General features: G+C 38.6%; 1 protein-coding gene across 2 annotated transcripts; it reads left to right on the top strand.

Moving 5' to 3' along the window:
- Positions 1 to 705: 705 nt before the first annotated feature.
- On the top strand, positions 706 to 12,619 carry LOC139933922 (uncharacterized). Of its 2 annotated transcripts, XM_071928156.1 has the most exons (8): positions 706 to 727; positions 1,204 to 1,288; positions 2,194 to 2,223; positions 5,279 to 5,515; positions 7,571 to 7,762; positions 8,341 to 8,577; positions 8,739 to 8,771; positions 10,028 to 12,618. In XM_071928156.1, the coding sequence occupies exons 2-8, from the start codon at positions 1,243 to 1,245 to the stop codon at positions 10,039 to 10,041; spliced, it is 789 nt and encodes a 262-aa protein (XP_071784257.1). In that variant the 5' UTR covers positions 706 to 727; positions 1,204 to 1,242; the 3' UTR covers positions 10,042 to 12,618. The 2 variants fall into 2 exon arrangements, with proteins under 2 accessions (XP_071784257.1, XP_071784258.1); XM_071928157.1 differs by lacking the exon at positions 8,739 to 8,771 and having other exon boundaries at positions 10,028 to 12,619.
- The last annotated feature ends 470 nt before the right edge of the window (positions 12,620 to 13,089 follow it).

Genomic DNA, 13,089 nt, shown 5'->3' with positions numbered 1-13,089 from the left:
GCAACTTTGATGACCGATTGAGCACAAATTTTCACAGGTTTGTTGTTTTATGCATATGTTGAGATACACCAACTGTGAAGGCTAGTCTTTGACAATTACCAATAGTGTCCACTGCCTTTAACGTCCCTAATTATTGCAGGATTTTATTTGTGGATTATAGTTTAACACCCATTTTCCTTTCACAATATATGACCAACTTGTAACTTTTAATTTTAACCATTACCAATAGTGTCCACTGCCTTTAATACGCTAAATAATTCAATAAAGTTAATGGTAGTTTAAAACATCTTTTCAACACCATTATATGCATTTTATAACAAACAGTTTTCAAACGCTTTTCACGTCTATAACTGGCCAGTTTTCCCCACGCTTTAGTGAGAGCCGGCCATTTAGTTGGCTGGTACGAAGTACTAACATATTGCAAAAAAAAAAAATAGTTTATTTTTACAGGCGGATGGATATATACAGGCGGACTTTGGTTGGTTCTTGATAAGGTTTCTATGTTTTGTTGTGAGTGCATATTTGTATGAAATTAAAAAAAAGCTTGCACTTAAAAAATAAATAAATAAATAACAAATTAAAATAGTTTATTGATACCGGCGGATGGATATATACAGGCGGACTTTGATTGGTCGTTCAAAAAAACTAGTTCCGGAATGAGTCCATAAAACACTGGATCCAGCAACTGAACAGCGCAAACCTTCATTGCAACCGCTGAACTTAAACGGTAAGTCATTATTTCTTTTGTATCAAATTTATGTACTGTATCTTTTTAGGTCTAAATATAAAGCTTTTCGTGTGATTCACAATTTCCACTTTCATTATTTTATAAAAACATTTATACACCTATACAACTGAGACTTTGATGTTTACATGGTGGACATCAACAAACACAAACACTGAAATACTGAGTTACTCATTTTGACTTTTGAATGCTGATGCAACGAAATTGAAGAAACCATGGTATAATATATTATACCACAGGCCACTAACAAAGTCTTTCTGGTGTGAGAATTACCTTGGGACCACACCACCCCAAACAGACCTTACTGTGGGTTAAAAGTGCCTTCCGGCTAGTTTGGATGTTGAGCATTATGTAACTGGTTATTATCTACTATTAGGCCATTGTTTTAAAAGTTAATAACGATTCTTACTCAACTGATACCAAAGCTATTTTTATTTTTTTAAATTTTTTTATTACAGAGAAGCATCAAGTTACAGAAAGGCCTCTCCGAAGCAGCCATGATGAACCGGTTAAGATTAACTTTGATAACAACGCTGGTCTTAGGTAAGAGTCTGACATCAAATTTGTTTTTACCGATTTCGGGGAATTTTTTTTGCGTCACTATTTTTAAAACCCACGGCCTTTACAACTGTAGATCAGTGTCATATAGTAATTCACCTGTTAAAAGTAAGAAACCGTTCCTATACCGAATGTGGGGGTTTTGTAGCTTGTATGCTGCTCAACTTATGAGAACAACTAACATAATATTGACACTTACTTTCTGCCACCGGTAAGCTGTGGTTTTATTTATTATTATGTTTTCCTTTTAATGAGTTGTTTGAATGTTCCCCACCAGTTAACTTGATGTTATAGTCATAATTATGAGCATGTATGCGAGGCCAAAGTCCATTTTGCAACAATTTGAACAAATCCTCGTCCGAGTTTTTTTTTTTATATATGCGTATCACACAGATCGGAAACATGTTCACTTTGCAAACATTAAACACACTGGACACCTTTGGTAATTCTCAAAGACCAGTCTTCTCACTTGGTGTATCTAAACATATGCATAATATAACAAACGTGTGAAAATTTAAACTCAATAGTGGACGTCGAAGTTGCGAGATAATAATGAAAGACAAAAAAAAAATCGTCACACGAAGTTGTGTGCTTACAGATGCTTGATTTCGAGACCTTAGATTCTAAATCTGAGGTCTCACAATCAAATTCGCGGAAAATTACTTCTTTCTCGAAAACTATAGACGTTACTTCAAAGAGAGCCATTTCTCACAATGTTTTATACTATCAACAGCTCCCATTACTCGTTACCAAGTAAGGTTTTGTGCTAATAATTAATAATTACTTTGAGTAACTACCAATATTGACCTTTGCTTGTAATGCTATAATATATAAATTGCTTATTTGAAATGAAACTATTATATCTGATCAATTATTCCTTTGCTTTACAGGGCTGTGTTCAACGCATTTGGGGAGCTGTGGTGAGTTTTTCTTTGTTGAAACTTTGTTTGGAAGGGAAGGTCCACTTTTGGTAATTGTCAAAGACCAGTCATCTCACTTGGTGTATCCCATCATAAGCATGAAATAACAAGCCTGTGAAAAATTGAGCTAAATTGGTCATTGAAGTTGCAAGAAAATTATGAGAGATAAGACTTATATAGCTAGAAGTCTTTTATTTTTTTAGTGAGAAATTACCTCTTTCTCAAAAACTACGTTACTTCAGGGGGAGCCGTTTCCCACAATGTTTTATACTATCGACAGCTCTCCAATGCTCGTTACCAAGTCAGTTTTTAAGTAATTTTTTTTTGTTATGATTAATTACCAAACATGTACCTTCCCTTTAAGATCAGACGTAACTGCCTCTGAATTTGGTTGTTTTTATTCCCCATACTGTCCTGAGTCCATGCTGGCAATTCTAACGTATTGACCACACAACCAACCGTTTGAATTTCATGACAGGCATTTTTTTTTCATATTTCGCCAGAGAACAAACGAGAACGAAGTTTTTTCAGCGAGTACTTCTCTTCTCTTTTCGGCAACTTGTTTGTCACTCTCTTTAGAATCTCATAGACAAAGTGTAAATACAGAATGAAAAGTATCAAACTGCCATGAGAAAGATTTGCATAACCAGACCACAGTCAACAATAACATTGGCCGTAAATCAAATGTAATTTTCTTCCTACGTTCTTACGTCAGAAAATGTATTTTTTTTCTAAATCTACCTTTCGGTAACTAAAATAAACAAGAAAACAATAAATAAATAGCACGAAGATGCATTGTTTGGTTAACAAGTTGAATTCGCTTGGGCAAAAACACCTGCTTTATTCGTAACTCATTCAAATTCATACAAAATTCAATACAATACAAGTTGTTTACAAATTGCGTAACTCAATCAAAATCATTCAAATTATTCTCAAATTCAATCAAATTCATACATATTCAATAGAATACAGGTTACAAATTGCCTAACTCAGGCATAATCATTTAAATTCTTCTCAAATTCAACCAAATTAGTTTTAAATTCCTAGGTTCTTTGGTACTAGTAGCGTGGAGTCGGGGCTAGGTTTGATGTAGGCATTTCGGGCCTTTTCTGTTTTCCATCTACAATGACGAGATATCAGAGTGGGGGAGATGAGCGTTACTCGCAGCCGTTGCTCCACCTGATCAGAGACTGTCATAGAGTTATATAAGAACTAGAGGGCACACGAGTGATGCTTCATGCACAAACGCCACGGGACCACAAGATGACAAGCGCGTCATTCTGCACGCGCGTTGAATATGAAATACACGTTTGAGTTTGTTTTTATTAAACGCTCACGCGATGCTGTTTGTTCAACTTACAAAATGGCCGCACAAACACACGCTGTGAGATAGCTGTTTTGGTCAACTTAGAAAATGGCCGCCTGCGTGTATGCCGGGGCGCGTATGTAGGCCAGTGCGCCCTCTAGTTCTTATATATAACTCTATGGAGACTATGGAGTCAGCCTGCGTAGTACGGGCAAATTAATCTGAGTCGGGTGGATCTGACAGGGTGTTTAAATATCGCTCGGCAATAATGACTGGACATGTTGGTTTATATGTTCTTGCTATTATGACTTTGTCGCCCCGATGGAGTTGATCAGTTTTAGATTTCTGTAGATGTAACACGAGACGGTCTGCCCCTGGTGTAAATGTACAGTCCCATTGTCTGATCTGACTGATGTCATATCTCAAAAATCCGGCATAACTAATGAAACAAATGAAAAGAGTTCGAAGGTCAGCCAGTGTCGCGGTTGGATGGCCATGTGATACAAGCATTTTTTCTAGGATGTCGGGTGAAATTGGCTCTTTTCTCATGACTGGTGTGGCGTGGAGACGTTTGTAACCCTTAGTGCTAATTTGACCATGGGATCTTCCGTAGGAGATGGGCAAGGCTATGTAGGCCACTTGATGCTTGCAGCGAAAGCGTCTGCAGCAGTTTTCGCTCCTGATGTCGCAGAGAGGTGTGTGATGTAGAGGGTAAGATGGAGCGGGGCAGCTGGTATCGTCTGGGTTCCGTTTTTTGAGTTCGCCCAGTTCTCCCATTTCGTCCATGAGGCGACGTATTTTTTGGTTGTGGATGATGCCTTGGCTACCATCAGCAGGTTAGGTAGGGACTTGGCGAGATTGCAGGGTGTGATCCTGGATCGAGTTGCCGAAAGATTTCCATATCTCTGTCGAAAAAAAAAGAAAAAAAAGAAGAAAGCCAAAAGTATACATTTCGCTACCTTCATAACACAAAACTCTGCCAAATTGAACTACTCGTTTTATAAACAACAATAAAAATGGTATCAACAACAACAACAACAACATGGCACTTGGTATCAGTCCAGCGGTTACTGGCGCTCGGAGGCCACGCAACCCCCCCCCCCCTAATTTCTAGGAGGGAATTGGTTGCGTCCAAGGACACCAAGTGGGGGCGCAGTCCTTTTTCCTTGCAAACATTCTCGGGAGGGAGGGCTATTAAGGGAAAATACACCCTTTAACACCCATCATTAACAAAAGGATATGCGTAAGCCCTTATGGCGCAGCGATTCGTTCGATAACGAAAAGAAATGTCACTTACCTTTGATAATGATTAACTGGTGAGAAAACAGTACACTATTAAGTGTGAAACTGTTCACGTTGTCCTCATCAAATTATTCAGGACGTATTTGTAAATTTACAATCACTTTTAATGAGGTAATGGTTTTCAGTGTTGGCTTCGTTTCACAAAGCTACCATTTCTTGAATAATTTTTTGAGCACGGTACACATGTCAATGTAATGTGTTGGAGCCACACGTTCGAGAAGTCATTGACTTCTTGTTTAAGTCTACAGTACTGCACAAACTATAGTAGCACATGGCCAAGCACTTTTACATGCTGCTCGGTTCTTCACCTTATTTTGTTACAAACAGGACCATCTGTTTTCGAAACTTCAAGCAAATAATTGTTGGAGAAGATTTCCGCACAAACGAGTGTTTGTGGTAAAGTTAGCAAACGTTTATAGCATCACTTTGTTCGCTTACGTCATACAGATCCAGTGCCTCAATCCCCAACTGTTGATTGTCCGGATGATATAATAGTGGCTGAACCCTCCAATACATTATGGGTAATCCCAACTGCAGTTGATAGTGATGGAACGAATGTTGCTGTAACCTGCGATCCATCTAATCCGGCCTCCATGGTGTATAGAAATGGCGACAATTATGTAACATGTCAAGCATTTGACAGTGCCGGTAACCGGGGCGAATGCAACTTTAAAATCACTCTGGGTAAGTTTCTGCTTTACATCTCCTATGTTCCCATCAGGAGAAAAAAATCCCATTGGACACAATCAATGGGATTTTAGGGATCCCATGAAAAATTTGAATGGGATTAATGGGATTCAATGGGATTGGTGTGGAATTTGGGACATATTCAATGGGATCCAAGGGATCCACGGAAGATCCCATTGAACACTATTGAATCCCATTGAAACAACGGGATCCCATTGAATCCCATTCAAAATATCAATGGGAATCAATGGGAATCAATGGGAATCAACGGGAATTTTTTTCCCGAGTTTACCATAATGAAAACGTGTTGTTTTTTCCCTACATATAGTACTTTAGCGACTTCGTTTGAAACGGGTGCATTGAACGTGTTTGTTACGTGTTCGTTTACCATTGAAATGTAATTAGAAGTTTGTATACTTAAAAAACTGGACCCACTTCTGCCGTTGACGGCGTGCGTCAAAATGACAATACTTTGACGTCATGTGTGGTAGTTTCTTTGTAATACGCTGCAACAAAGCGGCTTTACCATAGAGCTATATATATTGACTAGAGCGCTAACTTGCTCATAGTTTTGAAGCCACCCTTGATGTGTAGCGTGACTATACGGAACGATTTCAATTTTAAAGATGCTATGTCAGTTTTTGGCCGATTTGACCCAAAAATTTTGATTTAAAATCCAATCAAGGTATTTTGATGGGATAGAGAAAGTTACAAGCATTCATTTGAGCCATTGCTCGAAAAAGTCCGCCAATTATTAGTAGCAGTGAAAAAAACTCAAAATTAGTTTTTGTCGGGATCCCGACAATATATCACGTGACCAATTCTTATGTGTTTTATAAGAAACGTTTTAAATTTTTTTCATCGTTCCTGACCATGAAAAGTTAAAGTTAAACTTTTTTTCGTTAGAGCGAAATAATAAATCTATTTTTTTAATGTTTTGGGGCCAAAAAATCTGATACAGCATAATTATTTAAGTTAGAACCATAAAGCTATCTATATTTATAACACACCTCTTGCTTGTTATGTATTCTGGTTGGCTAAAACACGGTCACGTGGGATGAACTAATATAGGCTAGTGAACGCGCGCGCGTGTTTTGCGGGAATAGTACCAGAGCGGGCACTAGTATTTGCAAGTAGTTCAAGTAAAACCGAGCTGGGTTATAAAACACATATTGACTGGCATAATTCGGTAAATAGTGTACGTCTATTCCCCCGCCTCGGGCTTGTGAGTGACCAGAAGAGGGGCCTATTTTCCGAGGCCGAAGGCCTCGGGAAATAGGTTGCTCTTCTGGTCACTCAAAGTCCCTCGTGGGAATAGACGCCAAAGAGGCATTTAATCATTGGCGCCTTTTAAACATGACGCACATGAAACTCGCAGTTTGTACGCTCATCAGCAGATTGTTTGTGTGTTCACAGTTGCTGCATTTTTGGTTCGATGACACATAGAAAAGAACAAACGCACTATCTAAGATCAAGAAGAAAAAACTCTCTTTACAATGGTGAAAGAATGGGAATGATTGACGAAGGCGTTCCAGATTTATGCTTCTTTCAATCGGATGGCATAAAAACATTTCTGTCCGACCAAATTTGAAAATCAGATCTAAGAGGTGTGTTAATCCTCAACGAGGCCATTTGATCTTACATGATATAATTTGTTTATGTCCAACAAAACCTAACGGCTCTTTAGGGCCAACAATAATTATTTTAAGAGCTAACGAAATATGAACGTTACATGAGTGATGGCGTAACGGAGCTTTTTGCGTGTCTTTTAGAAAAGCACAGGATAAGGGTATTCGAGAAAAAAAAATTGCACACTTATTACTTAAAATCTATTTATACTCATATGACTCGATTTCCTCATTGATTGAAACCATTATATATAAATGAAATTCAGCAAAGATCACGACTTGCCATTTGCGTTCAAGTCTTCGTTTTCTGCTAATCTGAAGTAGATTAAAGGCTTGATATGAATTCGGCAATTTTACGATTATCAACGTCTATACCCCATTTCATAATTATTATTATTGGTTTTTGTTTGTATCTCGTTCACAGTACCCGAAGAGTGTACATTCACAACTTTGTCGGCCGACGTTAATAAATACGTAGACTGTGCAACAGCACTTACAGCGGACGGTTTGTCTACAATATGCTATCGTTTGGCCGAGGCAAACGAATACAATGTTTTCGTCTCCATTTGGAACCAGAGGAGCGATACAGCAATGATGCCAGGCATGATAGATTTAGGTGAGTATGAACATTTCCTTACAGAATATAAGTTTCCGTTCCAATTGTGTATAATCATAGAGTTCGATCCATTGTTTTGAATACTGCTTTGTCTTCGTGGTGCTTTCAATACTAAATACGTCAAAACACTGGTTGTTTTTTGAGTCAATTGTTTTACTTTTAAGTGGTTTTACAAAAGCCTAAACGTTAATCGAACTGATTAGATTACTTGTTTTATTTCCTGTGATCTATCCGTGTCAGAGTAACTGTCATGTCTTATGTTCGTCTGTACTTTTGTCTGCGTGTCTATCTGGCTGTTTTTCACAAGCTTATGCTCACGAAAACAGCCCCATACTACATTACAATAATACTGCTTACTGCTACTTTTAAGTAGCATTAAAATGTTATAATAATAAAAAATAATAATGATAATTGTGGCTTCTTATATAGCGCACATGTCCGTCACACAGTGACGCTCCATACTTGTCGATATTTTTTGTTCATTTAAGTATGGAACTAAATGTTTATTTGAATTGAACAAATTTAAATGAAGTAGCAAAGATAATTAAAGTCCTTCACTGCATTCATCTCTCTATAAGACATGGTCGATGGTGAAACGACTGCAACTGGTCCCATCAGTGGTACCAAACCAACAGCCGGTTTCAACGATGGTCAACAGAGCATGTGCATCACCAGGATGCCATCAAGTGTCGTGATCTCGTTCAATAATGAAGAGCTCTGGAGTACATTATTCGAGCCAGAAGACGTGATTGAAGTCGGTTTTGCATCTAGTGACGATGCAGAGTGGATCGTGCAAAAGGTCTATGGACCACAAGGTAACAAGCATTTGATTTGAGTGTTTTGTATTATACCAAAAGTCGTATATTAAAAGGCAATGCAAGTGCGCATACGTCCGAAAAATCGTTTCGGGACCCCTGCCCGACCCAATTATTATTAATGACTTATGTATCTTTATCTTCTTCTTGATTACCTTCAGAGTCAGCTGAAGAACCGGACTCTCTGAAAAGGGGTAAACCTAAATCGATGTTTCTTGAGTTTACACCAGTTAGCGTAATGATGCCCTTTGATACCTGAGTTTCCACCCAGGTAGCGTAGTGATGCCCTTTGATACCTTGAGTTTCCACCCAGGTAGCGTAGTGATGCACTTTGGTACCTTGAGTTTCCACCCAGGTAGCATAGCTGTGATGCCCTTTGATACCTTGAGTTTCCACCCAGGCAGTAGTGATGCACTTTGGTACCTTGAGTTTCCACCCAGGTAGCGTAGTGATGCCCTTTGGTACCTTGAGTTTCCACCCAGGTAGCGTAGTGATGCCCTTTGATACCTGAGTTTCCACCCAGGTAGCGTAATGATGCCCTTTGATACCTTGAGTTTCCACCCAGGTAGCGTAGTGATGCCCTTTGATACCTTGAGTTTCCACCCAGGCAGCGTAGTGATGCCCTTTGATACCTTGAGTTTCCACCCAGGTAGCGTAGTGATGCACTTTGGTACCTTGAGTTTCCACCCAGGTAGCGTAGTGATGCACTTTGGTACGCTGAGTTTCCATCCAGGTAGCATAGTGATGCCCTTTGATACCTTGAGTTTCCACCCAGGTAGCGTAGTGATGCCCTTTGATACCTGAGTTTCCACCCAGGTAGCGTAATGATGCCCTTTGATACCTTGAGTTTCCACCCAGGTAGCGTAGTGATGCACTTTGATACCTTGAGTTTCCACCCAGGTAGCGTAGTGATGCCCTTTGATACCTGAGTTTCCACCCAGGTAGCGTAATGATGCCCTTTGATACCTTGAGTTTCCACCCAGGTAGCGTAGTGATGCCCTTTGATACCTTGAGTTTCCACCCAGGTAGCGTAGTGATGCCCTTTGATACCTGAGTTTCCACCCAGGTAACGTAATGATGCCCTTTGATACCTTGAGTTTCCACCCAGGTAGCGTAGTGATGCCCTTTGATACCTTGAGTTTCCACCCAGGTAGCGTAGTGATGCCCTTTGATACCTGAGTTTCCACCCAGGTAACGTAATGATGCCCTTTGATACCTTGAGTTTCCACCCAGGTAGCGTAGTGATGCCCTTTGATACCTTGAGTTTCCACCCAGGTAGCGTAGTGATGCACTTTGGTACCTTGAGTTTCCACCCACGTAGCGTAGTGATGCCCTTATGGTAATATTTAAGAATGTGCGCTTTATAAGTTCATAGATTTTATTCTTTTAGTTTTTTCAACAGAATTATTCCTAATACCACGGTTTGTTTATCATTATTATTTTCCCAAAGATGACGAGGGCTAACCTGATTTTCTTCACATTTCGTCTTGGACACTATTTTCCTGTGTAGCTGTCGCCGTGGTTATTTTCATAGTATACGGAAAAAGCTGTCGAGGAATCAATATCGAGGGTACACTAATCTTCCAGCATCGAGGGACTCGGCAACGCTGTGTGGCGACAGAACTTCTGTGTAAATCGTTCTTTTTTCGCAAAACGTATATTTGCTCACATGATATTTCTGCACAGTCTCAGATGCTGGCAGGGTTAAGAGTATTTCAAGTAACTAATTTTATGTTTCAAGTGACTATAATGACCTTTAAAATGGGTCTCAATTTGTTTGTCGGTATATGGGTTATTTTAAGAATAAAGTAAACTGTTTATAATACTGCATCGTGAATGTCAAAAACATACACAATACATTACAAAACGCTGCATCACATCAATGACCTCGTAGAGAGATACAGGCTGGAATATTTAAATTTGTGGTATGGGTAATTCGTAATGTGTAATGAAATGTGCCAAATTCCGTATAATCTCAATCCCTGGCATGGTCAGTATCCTGTGTGAACACAGGGTCATTTCAGAAATATTCAGCTTTTTGTTTTCTTTTATTTTTCCGGCAAAAAAAAAAACAGTGCTGCCTTACGCGTCACAATCAGCCTTTTCTTTGCTAATATTTATAATAAAACAGAACAGTAGGACTAAACCCATATAATGACTGTTTGGGTAGTAACGGCAACAACCTAAAATGTTTACGGTATCAGTAAGGTTTTGGGTGTCTCATCTTTAATTTAGTCATTACTCTCTGTTCAAACAAACATTAATGGCACATGCAGCAGTAGTAGCTATGAGATAATACTTAGATCTGTGTATCTATGTCATTTCTTTTGATTATAAAATAGAATTTTGCATCAGACACAATCCATATTGACCTTTTTGGTTATTTCACAGTGAAAGTAATTTTAACGATTCATGAAGTGCTTATAATTACTGTGTTGGTCTCAACAATACGATCCAATTAAAACATTTAAAGATCCTATGTGAGATTTTTGGCCCCAAACATGAAAAAATAGATTTTTTTGAGTGAATGGTATTTCAGAGAGTATCACTCGCTCTAACGAAAAAATGTTTAACTGTACTTTTAATGGTCAGGAACCATGACAAAAATTTAAAACGTTTCTTATAAAAGACATAAGAATTGGTTACGTGATAATATATTGTCGGTATCCCGACAAAAACTTATTTTGAGCACTTTATTTCACTGCTACTAATAATTGGCGGACCTTTTCGAGCAATTGCTCAAAAGAAAGCTTGTAACTTTACCGACCCCATCAAAATACCTATTGAGTTTTAAATCAAAATTGTTGGGTCAAATCGGCCAAAAATCTGACATAGCATCGTTAAGAGGCATACCCAGGTATCTGCTGATCATGTATTGGTAACAAACTTTCCCTCACAAATTACTGACACCTGTGATAACATTGCGAGTAGCCTGCCTTAGGATAAGGTAAACATAATAATATCAGAGGAATCTGAATCCACTTCCAAAACTTTGAGTATTATTTAAAGTAAGGCATTTTTAAAGGAACACGTTGCCTTGGATCGGTCGAGTTGGTCTTTGTAAAGCGTTTAATGTAACCATTTTTAATGAAATGCATGTGGTTAGAAATATAATAATATAAGGTCAAATATAACGATCCACACAAGTATCACTGGAAGTATTTTCCCGAAAATAGAACGCTCCGGGGATCACCGAGGGAGTCATAGTTTTTAACCATTGCACGTGTAAAAGCAGTCAATATTTGTTTTATAACACCCCAAACATTTCTAAATACTGTACTATTATTATTAAGTTACAGACCTGAATGCTACAATCCACGGACGACGCGAATACAGATTGCAAACACTTTTACTTAATGTGTTGCATGTAGTGTTGTGCAATCCGAAATGGTTACAGACTATGAATTTATCATCCTCGTACACGCAACGGTCGTCTGGGTACTGCACACCGTGTGCTAGTCTGTCGGACTAGCGCACGGCGCCGTGTGCTAGTCTTCGGACTAGCGCATGGCAAACCGACACACTACCACACGGCCGTCGTCTAGCAAAACTTAGACATGTCATGTGACGCGCTCTAAACCAATGAGCAGGCAGAATACTTGCAAGGGGTGTTATAAACTAAAACATTGAGAGACATGGCTCCCTCTAAAGTAGCATAGACTTTGCGGAAGAGGCAATTTCTCACTAAAATGTGGTTTATATTGATAAAATAATAAAAGACTTCTAGCTTGAAGTCTTTTCATCCTAAGCTGAAAACACACAAAGTCGTCCAACAAGAGTGTTTTTTCTCGCAACTTTGATGACCAATTTAGCTCAGATTTTCACAGGCTTGTTATTTTTTTACGCTTATGTTGGGTCAAACAAAGTGAGAAGACTGGACTTGACAATTACCAAAGGTGTACCTTCCCTAAAAAGCCATTTGGTGGAATGTCTCCCTTGATCCTAAAACGTCTACTAGGACCCACACATGGTTGGATTGAAGTAAGAAATCTTAAATACTAACTTTTTTTGACTTGTGGTTTTTTGTTTATTTGGCAAATAAAAAAAAATAAATTGCATGAAATGATGTTGATATAGTATTATGACTGTGCCCTTAATCGTTGTCTCTTGTTTCAGACATCTGGACCCCAGTTCATAGAGCTGCTAAGCACAAAAACTTGCTTAGCATGAAATTTCTTCCTTGATAAAAACATGATTAACAACAAAATTTCCATTCGATGCATATTGCCCCTTACTGGTACTCAGCTGTTGTTTGCTTACCCTGAAAATCATGTGGAAATTACATTAGAAATCCTGTTTTTATGAAGGCCAAACTTTGTGCTAAGCAAATGTGTGTGCTTAGCAGCTCTATAATAGGACCCTGGTTTGTATAGTAACAATACTAGACATTAGGTGTTTGTGAACAAACACAAAGCTGCTCCGTGTTTTTTTTTTTTATTAGATTATGTGCTTTAATGACCGAGTCTATATCACTGTAAAATCGGTGACGCATGATGCGTTTATACGTTAAAC

This window comes from Asterias amurensis, chromosome 2 (assembly GCF_032118995.1).
Source record: "Asterias amurensis chromosome 2, ASM3211899v1".
NCBI classification, from domain to species: domain Eukaryota; kingdom Metazoa; phylum Echinodermata; class Asteroidea; order Forcipulatida; family Asteriidae; genus Asterias; species Asterias amurensis.
This window is presented reverse-complemented; position numbering and strand designations above follow the sequence as displayed.

What these genes read in the sequence shown, in the direction of transcription:
- LOC139933922 (XM_071928156.1), top strand. Translation starts at nt 1,243, where the DNA reads ATGATGAACCGGTTAAGATTAACTTTGATAACAACGCTGGTCTTAG. An exon ending in CAACTTTAAAATCACTCTGG is followed by an intron (nt 5,516 to 7,570) that starts GTAAGTTTCTGC and finishes TCTCGTTCACAG; the next exon opens with TACCCGAAGAGTGTACATTC. An exon ending in AAAGGTCTATGGACCACAAG is followed by an intron (nt 8,578 to 8,738) that starts GTAACAAGCATT and finishes GATTACCTTCAG; the next exon opens with AGTCAGCTGAAGAACCGGAC.